Source organism: Hyla sarda, unplaced genomic scaffold (assembly GCF_029499605.1).
Source record: "Hyla sarda isolate aHylSar1 unplaced genomic scaffold, aHylSar1.hap1 scaffold_68, whole genome shotgun sequence".
Classification (NCBI taxonomy): domain Eukaryota; kingdom Metazoa; phylum Chordata; class Amphibia; order Anura; family Hylidae; genus Hyla; species Hyla sarda.
The window spans coordinates 659761-675683 of NW_026610697.1; the positions used below are offsets into that span (position 1 = coordinate 659761).

At 51.2% G+C, this 15923-nt stretch overlaps 1 protein-coding gene across 3 annotated transcripts in view; it reads left to right on the forward strand.

Annotated features, from left to right (window-relative positions):
* Window positions 1–15923, forward strand: part of HGD (homogentisate 1,2-dioxygenase) — a 67571-nt gene that overhangs the window by 39588 nt on the left and 12060 nt on the right. For 2 of the 3 annotated variants that reach the window (XM_056554345.1, XM_056554344.1), the window contains exons 2-3: window positions 14679–14750; window positions 14988–15076. In XM_056554345.1, the coding sequence (XP_056410320.1) occupies window positions 14679–14750; window positions 14988–15076 (161 nt within the window). Of the gene's footprint in view, window positions 1–7475; window positions 7891–14678; window positions 14751–14987; window positions 15077–15923 lie in introns of those variants that run through there. The other variant, XM_056554346.1, reaches the window with a different exon arrangement.

Here is a 15923-nt window from a genome sequence, read left to right on the forward strand (position 1 = left end):
GCTGCTGTCTGTATATCAGTGAGAGGGAGGAGGGGGATGCAGCTGCTGTCTGTGTGTCAGTGAGAGGGAGAAGGGGGATGCAGCTGCTGTCTGTATATCAGTGAGAGGGAGGAGGGGGATGCAGCTGCTGTCTGTGTGTTAGTGAGAGGGAGGAGGGGGATGCAGCTGCTGTCTGTGTTGTCAGTGAGAGGGAGGAGGGGGATGCAGCTGCTGTCTGTGTGTCAGTGAGAGGGAGGGGGGATGCAGCTGCTGTCTGTGTGTCAGTGAGAGGGAGAAGGGGGATGCAGCTGCTGTCTGTATATCAGTGAGAGGGAGGAGGGGGATGCAGCTGCTGTCTGTGTGTTAGTGAGAGGGAGGAGGGGGATGCAGCTGCTGTCTGTGTGTCAGTGAGAGGGAGGAGGGGGATGCAGCTGCTGTCTGTGTTGTCAGTGAGAGGGAGGAGGGGGATGCAGCTGCTGTCTGTGTTGTCAGTGAGAGGGAGGAGGGGGATGCAGCTGCAGTCTGTATCAGTGAGAGGGAGGAGGGGGATGCAGCTGCTGTCTGTATCAGTGAGAGGGAGGAGGGGATGCAGCTGCTGTCTGTGTATCAGTGAGAGGGAGGAGGGGATGCAGCTGCTGTCTGTGTATCAGTGAGAGGGAGGAGGGGATGCAGCTGCTGTCTGTATCAGTGAGAGGGAGGAGGGGGATGCAGCTGCTGTCTGTGTATCAGTGAGAGGGAGGAGGGGGATGCAGCTGCTGTCTGTGTATCAGTGAGAGGGAGGAGGGGGATGCAGCTGCTGTCTGTGTTGTCAGTGAGAGGGAGGAGGGGGATGCAGCTGCAGTCTGTATCAGTGAGAGGGAGGAGGGGGATGCAGCTGCTGTCTGTATCAGTGAGAGGGAGGAGGGGATGCAGCTGCTGTCTGTGTATCAGTGAGAGGGAGGAGGGGATGCAGCTGCTGTCTGTGTATCAGTGAGAGGGAGGAGGGGATGCAGCTGCTGTCTGTGTATCAGTGAGAGGGAGGAGGGGGATGCAGCTGCTGTCTGTATCAGTGAGAGGGAGGAGGGGGATGCAGCTGCTGTCTGTGTATCAGTGAGAGGGAGGAGGGGGATGCAGCTGCTGTCTGTGTATCAGTGAGAGGGAGGAGGGGATGCAGCTGCTGTCTGTGTATCAGTGAGAGGGAGGAGGGGGATGCAGCTGCTGTGCTCAGCTCTGGCATCACATTAGAGGGTAAACAGTCTACAGCTTACACTCTGCAACCTCTATGTCTATTAGACTGTGTTCACACATTATTTATCGCGGTGAACGCGGTCAGACTGCAGCGATGTCCTCCTCACCCCGGAGCATCTGCCGCAGACTCGCTGCCATCTATGGGTCGTCTCTGCAGGGGTTAACCCTTTGTCATCTCATCTGTAAATACAAACAGCGATAATTAGCGGATTAATTACAGCGAGCGGCAGGAGAGCGACCACCCCCAGCTCCGCGCCATTAATAGATAAGTGACATGTCCCAGCGGCCCCCGGATCACCAGCACCGGCTCCAGCCTATCCGTGGGCGCAGTACGGAAAGGTCACCAGTGTTACGGGATTACCCTGCGGGGAGGTCAGGACGCTGCTGAATATTTCATGGCGCCTAATGTGACTGACGCAAAAATGTCACTGCTGCCAGACACAGAGGAGCAGCCACAGGGGGGGCATTAAAGGGACAGGACGCTGGAAATAGCAAGTTAACACAATGTATTGTTCTCTGTTATCAGCCATGTCAGGAGAGGAGAGGTGACTGTAGGACAGGTGAATATATCTATTGTTCTCTGTTATCAGCCATGTCAGGAGGGGAGAGGTGACTGTGGGACAGGTGAATATATCTATTGTTCTCTGTTATCAGCCATGTCAGGAGAGGAGAGGTGACTGTAGGACAGGTGAATATATCTATTGTTCTCTGTTATCAGCCATGTCAGGAGAGGAGAGGTGACTGTAGGACAGGTGAATATATCTATTGTTCTCTGTTATCAGCCATGTCAGGAGGGGAGAGGTGACTGTAGGACAGGTGAATATAATCTATTGTTCTCTGTTATCAGCCATGTCAGGAGAGGAGAGGTGACTGTAGGACAGGTGAATATATCTATTGTTCTCTGTTATCAGCCATGTCAGGAGAGGAGAGGTGACTGTAGGACAGGTGAATATATCTATTGTTCTCTGTTATCAGCCATGTCAGGAGGGGAGAGGTGACTGTAGGACAGGTGAATATAATCTATTGTTCTCTGTTATCAGCCATGTCAGGAGGAGAGAGGTGACTGTAGGACAGGTGAATATAATCTATTGTTCTCTGTTATCAGCCATGTCAGGAGGGAGAGGTGACTGTAGGACAGGTGAATATAATCTATTGTTCTCTGTTATCAGCCATGTCAGGAGAGGAGAGGTGACTGTAGGACAGGTGAATATATCTATTGTTCTCTGTTATCAGCCATGTCAGGAGGGGAGAGGTGACTGTAGGACAGGTGAATATATCTATTGTTCTCTGTTATCAGCCATGTCAGGAGAGGAGAGGTGACTGTAGGACAGGTGAATATAATCTATTGTTCTCTGTTATCAGCCATGTCAGGAGAGGAGAGGTGACTGTAGGACAGGTGAATATAATCTATTGTTCTCTATTATCAGCCATGTCAGGAGGGAAGAGGTGACTGTAGGACAGGTGAATATATCTATTGTTCTCTATTATCAGCCATGTCAGGAGGGGAGAGGTGACTGTAGGACAGGTGAATATATCTATTGTTCTCTGTTATCAGCCATGTCAGGAGAGGAGAGGTGACTGTAGGACAGGTGAATATAATCTATTGTTCTCTATTATCAGCCATGTCAGGAGAGGAGAGATGACTGTAGGACAGGTGAATACAATCTATTGTTCTGTTATCAGCCATGTCAGGAGGGGAGAGGTGACTGTAGGACAGGTGAATATATCTAATGCTCCCTGTTATCAGCCATGTCAGGAGAGGAGAGATGACTGTAGGACAGGTGAATACAATCTATTGTTCTCTGTTATCAGCCATGTCAGGAGAGGAGAGGTGACTGTAGGACAGGTGAATATATCTATTGTTCTCTGTTATCAGCCATGTCAGGAGGGGAGAGGTGACTGTAGGACAGGTGAATATATCTATTGTTCTCTGTTATCAGCCATGTCAGGAGAGGAGAGGTGACTATAGGACAGGTGAATATAATCTATTGTTCTCTGTTATCAGCCATGTCAGGAGAGGAGAGGTGACTGTAGGACAGGTGAATATATCTATTGTTCTCTGTTATCAGCCATGTCAGGAGGGGAGAGGTGACTGTAGTACAGGTGAATATAATCTATTGTTCTCTGTTATCAGCCATGTCAGGAGGGGAGAGGTGACTGTAGGACAGGTGAATATATCTATTGTTCTCTGTTATCAGCCATGTCAGGAGAGGAGAGGTGACTGTAGGACAGGTGAATATAATCTATTGTTCTCTGTTATCAGCCATGTCAGGAGAGGAGAGGTGACTGTAGGACAGGTGAATATATCTATTGTTCTCTGTTATCAGTCATGTCAGGAGAGGAGAGGTGACTGTAGGACAGGTGAATATAATCTATTGTTCTCTATTATCAGCCATGTCAGGAGAGGAGAGATGACTGTAGGACAGGTGAATACAATCTATTGTTCTCTGTTATCAGTCATGTCAGGAGAGGAGAGGTGACTGTAGGACAGGTGAATATAATCTATTGTTCTCTATTATCAGCCATGTCAGGAGAGGAGAGATGACTGTAGGACAGGTGAATACAATCTATTGTTCTCTGTTATCAGTCATGTCAGGAGAGGAGAGGTGACTGTAGGACAGGTGAATATAATCTATTGTTCTCTGTTATCAGCCATGTCAGGAGAGGAGAGGTGACTGTAGGACAGGTGAATATATCTATTGTTCTCTGTTATCAGCCATGTCAGGAGAGGAGAGGTGACTGTAGGACAGGTGAATATATCTATTTTTCTCTGTTATCAGCCATGTCAGGAGAGGAGAGGTGACTGTAGGACAGGTGAATATAATCTATTCTTCTCTGTTATCAGCCATGTCAGGAGAGGAGAGGAGAGGTGACTGTAGGACAGGTGAATATAATCTATTGTTCTCTGTTATCAGCCATGTCAGGAGGGGAGAGATGACTGTAGGACAGGTGAATACAATCTATTGTTCTCTGTTATCAGCCATGTCAGGAGGGGAGAGGTGACTGTAGGACAGGTGAATACAATCTATTGTTCTCTGTTATCAGCCATGTCAGGAGAGGAGAGGTGACTGTAGGACAGGTGAATATAATCTATTGTTCTCTATTATCAGCCATGTCAGGAGAGGAGAGGTGACTGTAGGACAGGTGAATATAATCTATTGTTCTCTATTATCAGCCATGTCAGGAGGGGAGAGGTGACTGTAGGACAGGTGAATATATCTATTGTTCTCTGTTATCAGCCATGTCAGGAGGGGAGAGGTGACTGTAGGACAGGTGAATATAATCTATTGTTCTCTGTTATCAGCCATGTCAGGAGAGGAGAGGTGACTGTAGGACAGGTGAATATATCTATTGTTCTCTGTTATCAGCCATGTCAGGAGGGGAGAGGTGACTGTAGGACAGGAGAATATATCTATTGTTCTCTGTTATCAGCCATGTCAGGAGAGGAGAGGTGACTGTAGGACAGGTGAATATATCTATTGTTCTCTGTTATCAGCCATGTCAGGAGGGGAGAGGTGACTGTAGGACAGGTGAATATATCTATTGTTCTCTGTTATCAGTCATGTCAGGAGGGGAGAGGTGACTGTAGGACAGGTGAATATATCTATTGTTCTCTGTTATCAGCCATGTCAGGAGGGGAGAGGTGACTGTAGGACAGGTGAATATAATCTATTGTTATCTGTTATCAGTCATGTCAGGAGGGGAGAGGTGACTGTAGGACAGGTGAATATAATCTATTGTTCTCTGTTATCAGCCATGTCAGGAGGGGAGAGGTGACTGTAGGACAGATGAATATATCTATTGTTCTCTGTTATCAGCCATGTCAGGAGAGGAGAGGTGACTGTAGGACAGGTGAATATATGTATTGTTCTCTGTTATCAGCCCTGTCAGGAGGGGAGAGGTGACTGTAGGACAGGTGAATATAATCTATTGTTCTCTGTTATCAGCCCTGTCAGGAGGGGGGAGGGGAGAGGTGACTGTAGGACAGGTGAATACAATCTATTGTTCTCTGTTATCAGCCATGTCAGGAGAGGAGAGGTGACTGTAGGACAGGTGAATATAGCTATTGTTATCTGTTATCAGCCATGTCAGGAGAGGTGACTGTAGGACAGGTGAATATAATCTATTGTTCTCTGTTATTAGCCATGTCAGGAGAGGAGAGGTGACTGTAGGACAGGTGAATATAATCTATTTTCCCCAGTATATACGGGCTCTTCTCCTGCCGTTTCAGTAACATTTCCCAGATGTTCCGGATCCTGACACATTGTGACTCAGCAGCTTTATCTGGCAGACGGTCCTGACAGCGCTGGTTACAATGTGTCCGGATCCAGAAGAACGGAATCCAATAGTACAAGGGGCCCCACTTGGGATAATAATACTAATCCTTCATTTTTATAGCGCACACAGATTCCGCAGCGCTGTACGCGCACATTGGGGCTCACAATATAATTCACCTATCAGTATGGTTTGGGCTGTGGGAGGAAACCACATGAACACGGAGAGAACATACAGACTCACTGCAGATATTGTCCTTGGTGGGATGTGAACTCAGCGCTACAATGCTAACCCCTGAGCAACCTGCTGCCCCAACCCACCACCCTTCTGCCCTATATGGGGGGTAATTGTGCCCACCTGTCATGCTGCCACCCTCCCATGGACCCTCAGGACAGATCTCTTCTCTTGCACACAGAGCCCCCCACATGTGAGGCCCCCTGATAGTGCTGTCCTCTCCCACTTAGGGGCCCCACCTAGAACAACCAATCACAGCCTCTATCTGCCACTACTGCCTCCCCAGGAACCACCGAGCTCATCCCAAAGCCTGCAAAGTGGCCATCACGTGGATCCGCAGTCTAGAGCCACATAAGCCTTATGGCCCCTTCCACCATTCTAGAACCACATGAGCCCTTATGGCTTCTCCCATTATTCTAGAGCCACATGACCCTCCTATAGCTCCTCCCACCATTCTAAAGCCACATGAGCACTTATAGCCCCTCCCACCATTTTAGAGCACATGGCCTCCCTATAGCCCCTTCCTTTTTATTTATCCTATATAGGCCTTCCCCCTCTTTATATGTATCCTCCCCCTGTAGATAATAGATCCACCCATTGTGCTACATTGTATCTTCTATAAGGATCTGTTCACACTTATTGTATCTGCAGCAGATTTCACATTAAAGCGTTACTGTCATTAGTAAGAAAATGTAAAATGGGCTGGGGGAGTTTCCTCTGGAGTATGATGAACTCCTCCCCTCCCTTCTCTTTGCCCTCCTCTCCCTCTCATGAGGTCTGCACAACCATTTTTACACTTTCTGCCTAAATGCATGCTCTATATAACTCTAATGCAGCTATGCATGCTCTATATAACTCTAATGCAGCTATGCATGTTCTATATAACTCTAATGCAGCCATGCATGCTCTATATAACTCTAATGCAGCCATGCATGCTCTATAGAACTCTAATGCAGCCATGCATGCTCTATATAACTCTAATGCAGCTATGCATGCTCTATAGAACTCTAATGCAGCCATGCATGCTGTATATACCGCTAATGCAGCCATGCATGCTGTATATAACTAATGCAGCCATGCATGCTCTATATAACTCTAATGCAGCCATGCATGTTCTATATAGCCCTAATGCAGCCATGCATGCTCTATAGAACTCTAATGCAGCTATGCATGCTCTATAGAACTCTAATGCAGCAATGCATGCTGTATATACCGCTAATGCAGCCATGCATGCTGTATATAACTAATGCAGCAATGCATGCTCTATATAACTCTAATGCAGCCATGCATGCTGTATATAACTAATGCAGCCATGCATGCTCTATATAACTCTAATGCAGCCATGCATGTTCTATATAACCCTAATGCAGCCATGCATGCTCTATAGAACTCTAATGCAGCTATGCATGCTCTATAGAACTCTAATGCAGCAATGCATGCTGCATATACCGCTAATGCAGCCATGCATGCTGTATATAACTAATGCAGCAATGCATGCTCTATATAACTCTAATGCAGCCATGCATGTGCTATATAACTCTAATGCAGCCATGCATGCTCTATATAACTCTAATGCAGCTGTGCATGCTCTATATAACTCTAATGCAGCCATGTGAAACTATGTGGTGCAAGGACAGAGAAAAACCTACATTTTGTGCAAAAAAAAATAAAGATTTTTATATGTTCACAGCTTTGTAACCAAAGTGCAGTCTTTTTATAACCCTAAAGCAGCCATATGGAACCTATATAATGCAAATACACAAGAAAAAAGTTCATAAAAGGACCAAAGAGAAACCTTTATAAACATAATAGTTTAGCACCTTGTATTGCTTGTCACTGTACATGTGAATACTTCTCATCTGAAGAGGCTGCAGCCGTCTGCATCGTGTCTGGGTCTCAGGTTCTCGCTGGATTATACAGTGCACTGAGTGAGCAGAGGGGAGAACCCCCCCCCACCTTTCTGGATTTTGGTCCTTTTCTTCGTTGTCAGGACCAAAGAGCCCTAGATACCAGGATTTGTTTTCAAAATCAAAGAGACAGAGACCCCTAGTGGCCATGTTTTTAAACATTTATTTCACATCTTAATAAAAGAAGATTAGGAAAATGCTTCGTTTTTAGAAAGTTGGAAATGGAAAAAAAGTTGTTTCTACACAAAGTTATCATGTAACTGTGCAGGTGAATACAATCTGCTGCTCCCTGTTATCAGCCATATCAACCTGTCTCTGACGCCTCCTCTGTCTCTGACATCTCCTCCACTCTGACATCTCCTCTGTCTCTGACATCTCCTCTGTCTCTGATGCCTCCTCTGTCTCTGACATCTCCTCCTCTCTGACATCTCTGTCTCTGACATCTCCTCTGTCTCTGATGCCTCATCTGTCTCTGATGCCTCCTCTGTCTCTGATGCCTCATCTGTCTCTGATGCCTCCTCTGTCTCTGATGCCTCCTCTGTCTCTGATCCCTCCTCTGTCTCTGACATCTCCTCTGTCTCTGACATCTCCTCTGTCTCTGACATCTCCTCCTCTCTGATGTCTCCTCCTCTCTGACATCTCCTAGGTCTCTGACATCTCCTCCTCTCTGATGTCTCCTCTGTCTCTGACATCTCCTCTGTCTCTGATGTCTCCTCTGTCTCTGACATCTCCTCTCTGACATCTCCTCTGTCTCTGACATCTCCTCTGTCTCTGAAGCCTCCTCTGTCTCTGACTCCTCCTCTGTCTCTGACGCCTTCTCTGACATCTCCTCTGTCTCTGACATCTCCTCCTCTCTGATGTCTCCTCTGTCACTGACGTCTCCTATGTCTCTGACATCTCCTCTGTCTCTGACATCTCCTCTGTCTCAGAAGCCTCCTCTGTCTCTGAAGCCTCCTCTGTCTCTGACGCCTCCTCTGTCTCTGACGCCTCCTCTGACATCTCTTCTGTCTCTGACATCTCCTCCTCTCTGATGTCTCCTCTGTCACTGACGTCTCCTCTGTCTCTGACATCTCCTCTGTCTCTGATGTCTCCTCTGTCTCTGACATCTCCTCTCTGACATCTCCTCTGTCTCTGACATCTCCTCTGTCTCTGAAGCCTCCTCTGTCTCTGACGCCTCCTCTGTCTCTGACGCCTCCTCTGACATCTCCTCTGTCTCTGACATCTCCTCTGTCTCTGACGTCTCCTCTGTCTCTGATGTCTCCTCTGTCACTGACGTCTCCTCTGTCTCTGACATCTCCTATGTCTCTGACATCTCCTCTGTCTCTGATGCCTCCTCTGTCTCTGACATCTCCTCTCTGACATCTCCTCTGTCTCTGATGTCTCCTCTGTCTCTGACGCCTCCTCTGTCTCTGATGTCTCCTCTGTCTCTGATGCCTCCTCTGTCTCTGACATCTCCTCTCTGACATCTCCTCTGTCTCTGATGTCTCCTCTGTCTCTGACATCTCCTGTGTCTGACGCCTCCTCTGTCTCTGACGCCTCCTCTGTCTCTGACATCTCCTCTGTCTCTGACATCTCCTCTGTCTCTGACGTCTCCTCTGTCTCTGACATCTCTTCTCTGACATCTCCTCTGTCTCTGACGTCTCCTCTGTCCCTGACGACTCCTCTGTCTCTGACGTCTCCTCTTTCTCAGATGTCTCCTCTGTCTCTGACGCCTCCTCTGTCTCTGACGTCTCCTCAGTCTCTGACGTCTCCTCAGTCTCTGACGTCTCCTCTGTCTCTGACGTCTCCTCAGTCTCTGACGTCTCCTCTGTCTCTGACGTCTCCTCTGTCTCTGACGTCTCCTCTGTCCCTGACCACTCCTCTGTCTCTGACGTCTCCTCTGTCTCTGACGCCTCCTCTTTCTCTGACGCCTCCTCTGTCTCTGACGTCTCCTCTGTCTCTGACGTCTCCTCTGTCTCTGACGTCTCCTCTGTCTCTGACGTCTCCTCTGTCTCTGACGTCTCCTCCTCTCTGACGCCTCCTCAGTCTCTGACGTCTCCTCTGTCTCTGACGTCTCCTCTGTCTCTGACGTCTCCTCTGTCTCTGACGTCTCCTCTGTCTCTGACGCCTCCTCTGTCTCTGACGCCTCCTCTGTCTCTGAAGCCTCCTCTGTCTCTGACGCCTCCTCTGTCTCTGACGCCTCCTCAGTCTCTGACGTCTCCTCTGTCTCTGACGTCTCCTCTGTCTCTGACGCCTCCTCTGTCTCTGACGCCTCCTCTGTCTCTGACGTCTCCTCTGTCTCTGACGTCTCCTCTGTCTCTGACGCCTCCTCTGTCTCTGACATCTCCTCTGTCTCTGATGTCTCCTCTGTCTCTGACATCTCCTCTCTGACATCTCCTCTGTCTCTGACATCTCCTCTGTCTCTGAAGCCTCCTCTGTCTCTGACTCCTCCTCTGTCTCTGACGCCTTCTCTGACATCTCCTCTGTCTCTGACATCTCCTCCTCTCTGATGTCTCCTCTGTCACTGACGTCTCCTATGTCTCTGACATCTCCTCTGTCTCTGACATCTCCTCTGTCTCAGAAGCCTCCTCTGTCTCTGAAGCCTCCTCTGTCTCTGACGCCTCCTCTGTCTCTGACGCCTCCTCTGACATCTCTTCTGTCTCTGACATCTCCTCCTCTCTGATGTCTCCTCTGTCACTGACGTCTCCTCTGTCTCTGACATCTCCTCTGTCTCTGATGTCTCCTCTGTCTCTGACATCTCCTCTCTGACATCTCCTCTGTCTCTGACATCTCCTCTGTCTCTGAAGCCTCCTCTGTCTCTGACGCCTCCTCTGTCTCTGACGCCTCCTCTGACATCTCCTCTGTCTCTGACATCTCCTCTGTCTCTGACGTCTCCTCTGTCTCTGATGTCTCCTCTGTCACTGACGTCTCCTCTGTCTCTGACATCTCCTATGTCTCTGACATCTCCTCTGTCTCTGATGCCTCCTCTGTCTCTGACATCTCCTCTCTGACATCTCCTCTGTCTCTGATGTCTCCTCTGTCTCTGACGCCTCCTCTGTCTCTGATGTCTCCTCTGTCTCTGATGCCTCCTCTGTCTCTGACATCTCCTCTCTGACATCTCCTCTGTCTCTGATGTCTCCTCTGTCTCTGACATCTCCTGTGTCTGACGCCTCCTCTGTCTCTGACGCCTCCTCTGTCTCTGACATCTCCTCTGTCTCTGACATCTCCTCTGTCTCTGACGTCTCCTCTGTCTCTGACATCTCTTCTCTGACATCTCCTCTGTCTCTGACGTCTCCTCTGTCCCTGACGACTCCTCTGTCTCTGACGTCTCCTCTTTCTCAGATGTCTCCTCTGTCTCTGACGCCTCCTCTGTCTCTGACGTCTCCTCAGTCTCTGACGTCTCCTCTGTCTCTGACGTCTCCTCAGTCTCTGACGTCTCCTCTGTCTCTGACGTCTCCTCTGTCTCTGACGTCTCCTCTGTCCCTGACCACTCCTCTGTCTCTGACGTCTCCTCTGTCTCTGACGCCTCCTCTTTCTCTGACGCCTCCTCTGTCTCTGACGTCTCCTCTGTCTCTGACGTCTCCTCTGTCTCTGACGTCTCCTCAGTCTCTGACGTCTCCTCTGTCTCTGACGTCTCCTCTGTCTCTGACGTCTCCTCCTCTCTGACGCCTCCTCAGTCTCTGACGTCTCCTCTGTCTCTGACGTCTCCTCTGTCTCTGACGTCTCCTCTGTCTCTGACGTCTCCTCTGTCTCTGACGCCTCCTCTGTCTCTGACGCCTCCTCTGTCTCTGAAGCCTCCTCTGTCTCTGACGCCTCCTCTGTCTCTGACGCCTCCTCAGTCTCTGACGTCTCCTCTGTCTCTGACGTCTCCTCTGTCTCTGACGCCTCCTCTGTCTCTGACGCCTCCTCTGTCTCTGACGTCTCCTCTGTCTCTGACGTCTCCTCTGTCTCTGACGCCTCCTCTGTCTCTGACGTCTCCTCAGTCTCTGACGTCTCCTCTGTCTCTGACGTCTCCTCTGTCTCTGACGTCTCCTCTGTCTCTGACGCCTCCTCTGTCTCTGACGCCTCCTCTGTCTCTGACGTCTCCTCTGTCTCTGACATCTCCTCTGTCTCTGAAGCCTCCTCTGTCTCTGACGCCTCCTCTGTCTCTGCCGCCTCCTCTGACATCTCCTCTGTCTCTGACATCTCCTCTGTCTCTGACGTCTCCTCTGTCTCTGATGTCTCCTCTGTCACTGACGTCTCCTCTGTCTCTGACATCTCCTATGTCTCTGACATCTCCTCTGTCTCTGATGCCTCCTCTGTCTCTGACATCTCCTCTCTGACATCTCCTCTGTCTCTAATGTCTCCTCTGTCTCTGACGCCTCCTCTGTCTCTGATGCCTCCTCTGTCTCTGACATCTCCTCTCTGACATCTCCTCTGTCTCTGATGTCTCCTCTGTCTCTGACATCTCCTCTCTGACATCTCTTCTGTCTCTGATGTCTCCTCTGTCTCTGACGCCTCCTCTGTCTCTGATGCCTCCTCTGTCTCTGACATCTCCTCTCTGACATCTCCTCTGTCTCTGATGTCTCCTCTGTCTCTGACATCTCCTGTGTCTGACGCCTCCTCTGTCTCTGACGCCTCCTCTGTCTCTGACATCTCCTCTGTCTCTGACATCTCCTCTGTCTCTGACGTCTCCTCTGTCTCTGACATCTCTTCTCTGACATCTCCTCTGTCTCTGACGTCTCCTCTGTCCCTGACGACTCCTCTGTCTCTGACGTCTCCTCTTTCTCAGATGTCTCCTCTGTCTCTGACGCCTCCTCTGTCTCTGACGTCTCCTCAGTCTCTGACGTCTCCTCAGTCTCTGACGTCTCCTCTGTCTCTGACGTCTCCTCTGTCTCTGACGTCTCCTCTGTCCCTGACCACTCCTCTGTCTCTGACGTCTCCTCTGTCTCTGACGCCTCCTCTTTCTCTGACGCCTCCTCTGTCTCTGACATCTCCTCTGTCTCTGACGTCTCCTCTGTCTCTGACGTCTCCTCAGTCTCTGACGTCTCCTCAGTCTCTGACGTCTCCTCTGTCTCTGACGTCTCCTCCTCTCTGACGCCTCCTCAGTCTCTGACGTCTCCTCTGTCTCTGACGTCTCCTCTGTCTCTGATGTCTCCTCTGTCTCTGACGCCTCCTCTGTCTCTGACGTCTCCTCTGTCCCTGACGCCTCCTCTGTCTCTGAAGCCTCCTCTGTCTCTGACGCCTCCTCTGTCTCTGACGCCTTCTCTGACATCTCCTCTGTCTCTGACATCTCCTCCTCTCTGATGTCTCCTCTGTCACTGACGTCTCCTCTGTCTCTGACATCTCCTCTGTCTCTGACATCTCCTCTGTCTCTGACATCTCCTCTGTCTCGGAAGCCTCCTCTGTCTCTGAAGCCTCCTCTGTCTCTGACGCCTCCTCTGTCTCTGACGCCTCCTCTGACATCTCTTCTGTCTCTGACATCTCCTCCTCTCTGATGTCTCCTCTGTCACTGACGTCTCCTCTGTCTCTGATGTCTCCTCTGTCTCTGACATCTCCTCTCTGACATCTCCTCTGTCTCTGACATCTCCTCTGTCTCTGACGCCTCCTCTGTCTCTGACGCCTCCTCTGTCTCTGACGCCTCCTCTGACATCTCCTCTGTCTCTGACATCTCCTCTGTCTCTGACGTCTCCTCTGTCTCTGATGTCTCCTCTGTCACTGACGTCTCCTCTGTCTCTGACATCTCCTATGTCTATGACATCTCCTCTGTCTCTGATGCCTCCTCTGTCTCTGACATCTCCTCTCTGACATCTCCTCTGTCTCTGATGTCTCCTCTGTCTCTGACGCCTCCTCTGTCTCTGATGTCTCCTCTGTCTCTGATGCCTCCTCTGTCTCTGACATCTCCTCTCTGACATCTCCTCTGTCTCTGATGTCTCCTCTGTCTCTGACATCTCCTGTGTCTGACGCCTCCTCTGTCTCTGATGCCTCCTCTGTCTCTGACATCTCCTCTGTCTCTGACGTCTCCTCTGTCTCTGACGTCTCCTCTGTCTCTGACATCTCTTCTCTGACATCTCCTCTGTCTCTGACGTCTCCTCTGTCCCTGACGACTCCTCTGTCTCTGACGTCTCCTCTTTCTCAGATGTCTCCTCTGTCTCTGACGCCTCCTCTGTCTCTGACGTCTCCTCAGTCTCTGACGTCTCCTCTGTCTCTGACGTCTCCTCAGTCTCTGACGTCTCCTCAGTCTCTGACGTCTCCTCTGTCTCTGACGTCTCCTCTGTCCCTGACGTCTCCTCTGTCCCTGACCACTCCTCTGTCTCTGACGTCTCCTCTGTCTCTGACGCCTCCTCTTTCTCTGACGCCTCCTCTGTCTCTGACGCCTCCTCTGTCTCTGACGTCTCCTCTGTCTCTGACGTCTCCTCAGTCTCTGACGTCTCCTCAGTCTCTGACGTCTCCTCCTCTCTGACGCCTCCTCAGTCTCTGACGTCTCCTCTGTCTCTGACGTCTCCTCTGTCTCTGACGTCTCCTCTGTCTCTGACGCCTCCTCTGTCTCTGACGCCTCCTCTGTCTCTGACGCCTCCTCTGTCTCTGACGCCTCCTCTGTCTCTGACGTCTCCTCAGTCTCTGACGTCTCCTCTGTCTCTGACGTCTCCTCTGTCTCTGACGCCTCCTCTGTCTCTGACGTCTCCTCAGTCTCTGACGTCTCCTCTGTCTCTGACGTCTCCTCTGTCTCTGACGTCTCCTCCTCTCTGACGCCTCCTCAGTCTCTGACGTCTCCTCTGTCTCTGACGTCTCCTCTGTCTCTGACGTCTCCTCTGTCTCTGACGCCTCCTCTGTCTCTGACGTCTCCTCTGTCTCTGACGCCTCCTCTGTCTCTGACGCCTCCTCTGTCTCTGACGTCTCCTCAGTCTCTGACGTCTCCTCTGTCTCTGACGTCTCCTCTGTCTCTGACGCCTCCTCTGTCTCTGACGCCTCCTCTGTCTCTGACGCCTCCTCAGTCTCTGACGTCTCCTCTGTCTCTGATGCCTCCTCTGTCTCTGACGCCTCCTCTGTCTCTGATGTCTACTCTGTCTCTGACGCCTCCTCTGTCTCTGTTTGCAGTACATGCCTGGATTTGGCAATGAATTCTCCTCTGAAGACCCCCGGTGCCCGGGCTCCTTACCCGAGGGGCAGGTCAGTCTCCTAAACTCATCATATAGAATGGTCAGATGCAGAGATGTCATTATAGAATGTAACGTCCTCTGCTTGCTGTCAGTGAATGGGAACAATTACTATGTGACTGGTCATGCTCTCACAGCTGCCTCTGGATTTATATAATGGCTGAGCCAATTCGCTGACAGCAAGCAGAGGTCCTGAAAATGGGCAAAACATGGAACAAATCTGCAGTACTGACCTCCTCCTGCCCTTCAGAATAACCCCCAGGTGTGTCCGTACGGCCTCTACGCCGAGCAGCTCTCCGGATCAGCCTTCACCTGCCCCAGGAGCTCCAATAAGAGAAGGTGAGGGGTGAGCCATGGGGGTGATGGTGCGGAGGATGGGGGTGATGGTGCGGAGGATGGGGGTGATGGTGCGGAGGATGGGGTGATGGTGCGGAGGATGGGGGTGATGGTGGGGAGGATGGGGGTGATGGTGCGGAGGATGGGGGTGATGGTGCGGAGGATGGGGGTGATGGTGCGGAGGATGGGGGTGATGGTGCGGAGGATGGGGGTGATGGTGCGGAGGATGGGGGTGATGGTGCGGAGGATGGGGGTGATGGTGCGGAGGATGGGGGTGATGGTGAGGAGGATGGGGGTGATGGTGAGGAGAATGGGGGTGATGGTGCGGAGGATGGGGGTGATGGTGCGGAGGATGGGGGTGATGGTGCGGAGGATGGGGGTGATGGTGCGGAGGATGGGGGTGATGGTGCGGAGGATGGGGGTGATGGTGCGGAGGATGGGGGTGATGGTGCGGAGGATGGGGGTGATGGTGGGGAGGATGGGGGTGATGGTGGGGAGGATGGGGGTGATGGTGGGGAGGATGGTGCGGAGGATGGGGGTGATGGTGCGGAGGATGGGGTGATGGTGCGGAGGATGGGGGTGATGGTGCGGAGGATGGGGGTGATGGTGCGGAGGATGGGGGTGATGGTGCGGAGGATGGGGGTGATGGTGCGGAGGATGGGGGTGATGGTGCGGAGGATGGGGGTGAGCCATGGGGGTGATGGTGCGGAGGATGGGGGTGATGGTGCGGAGGATGGGGGTGATGGTGCGGAGGATGGGGGTGATGGTGCGGAGGATGGGGGTGATGGTGCGGAGGATGGGGTGATGGTGCGGAGGATGGGGGTGATGGTGAGGAGAATGGGGGTGATGG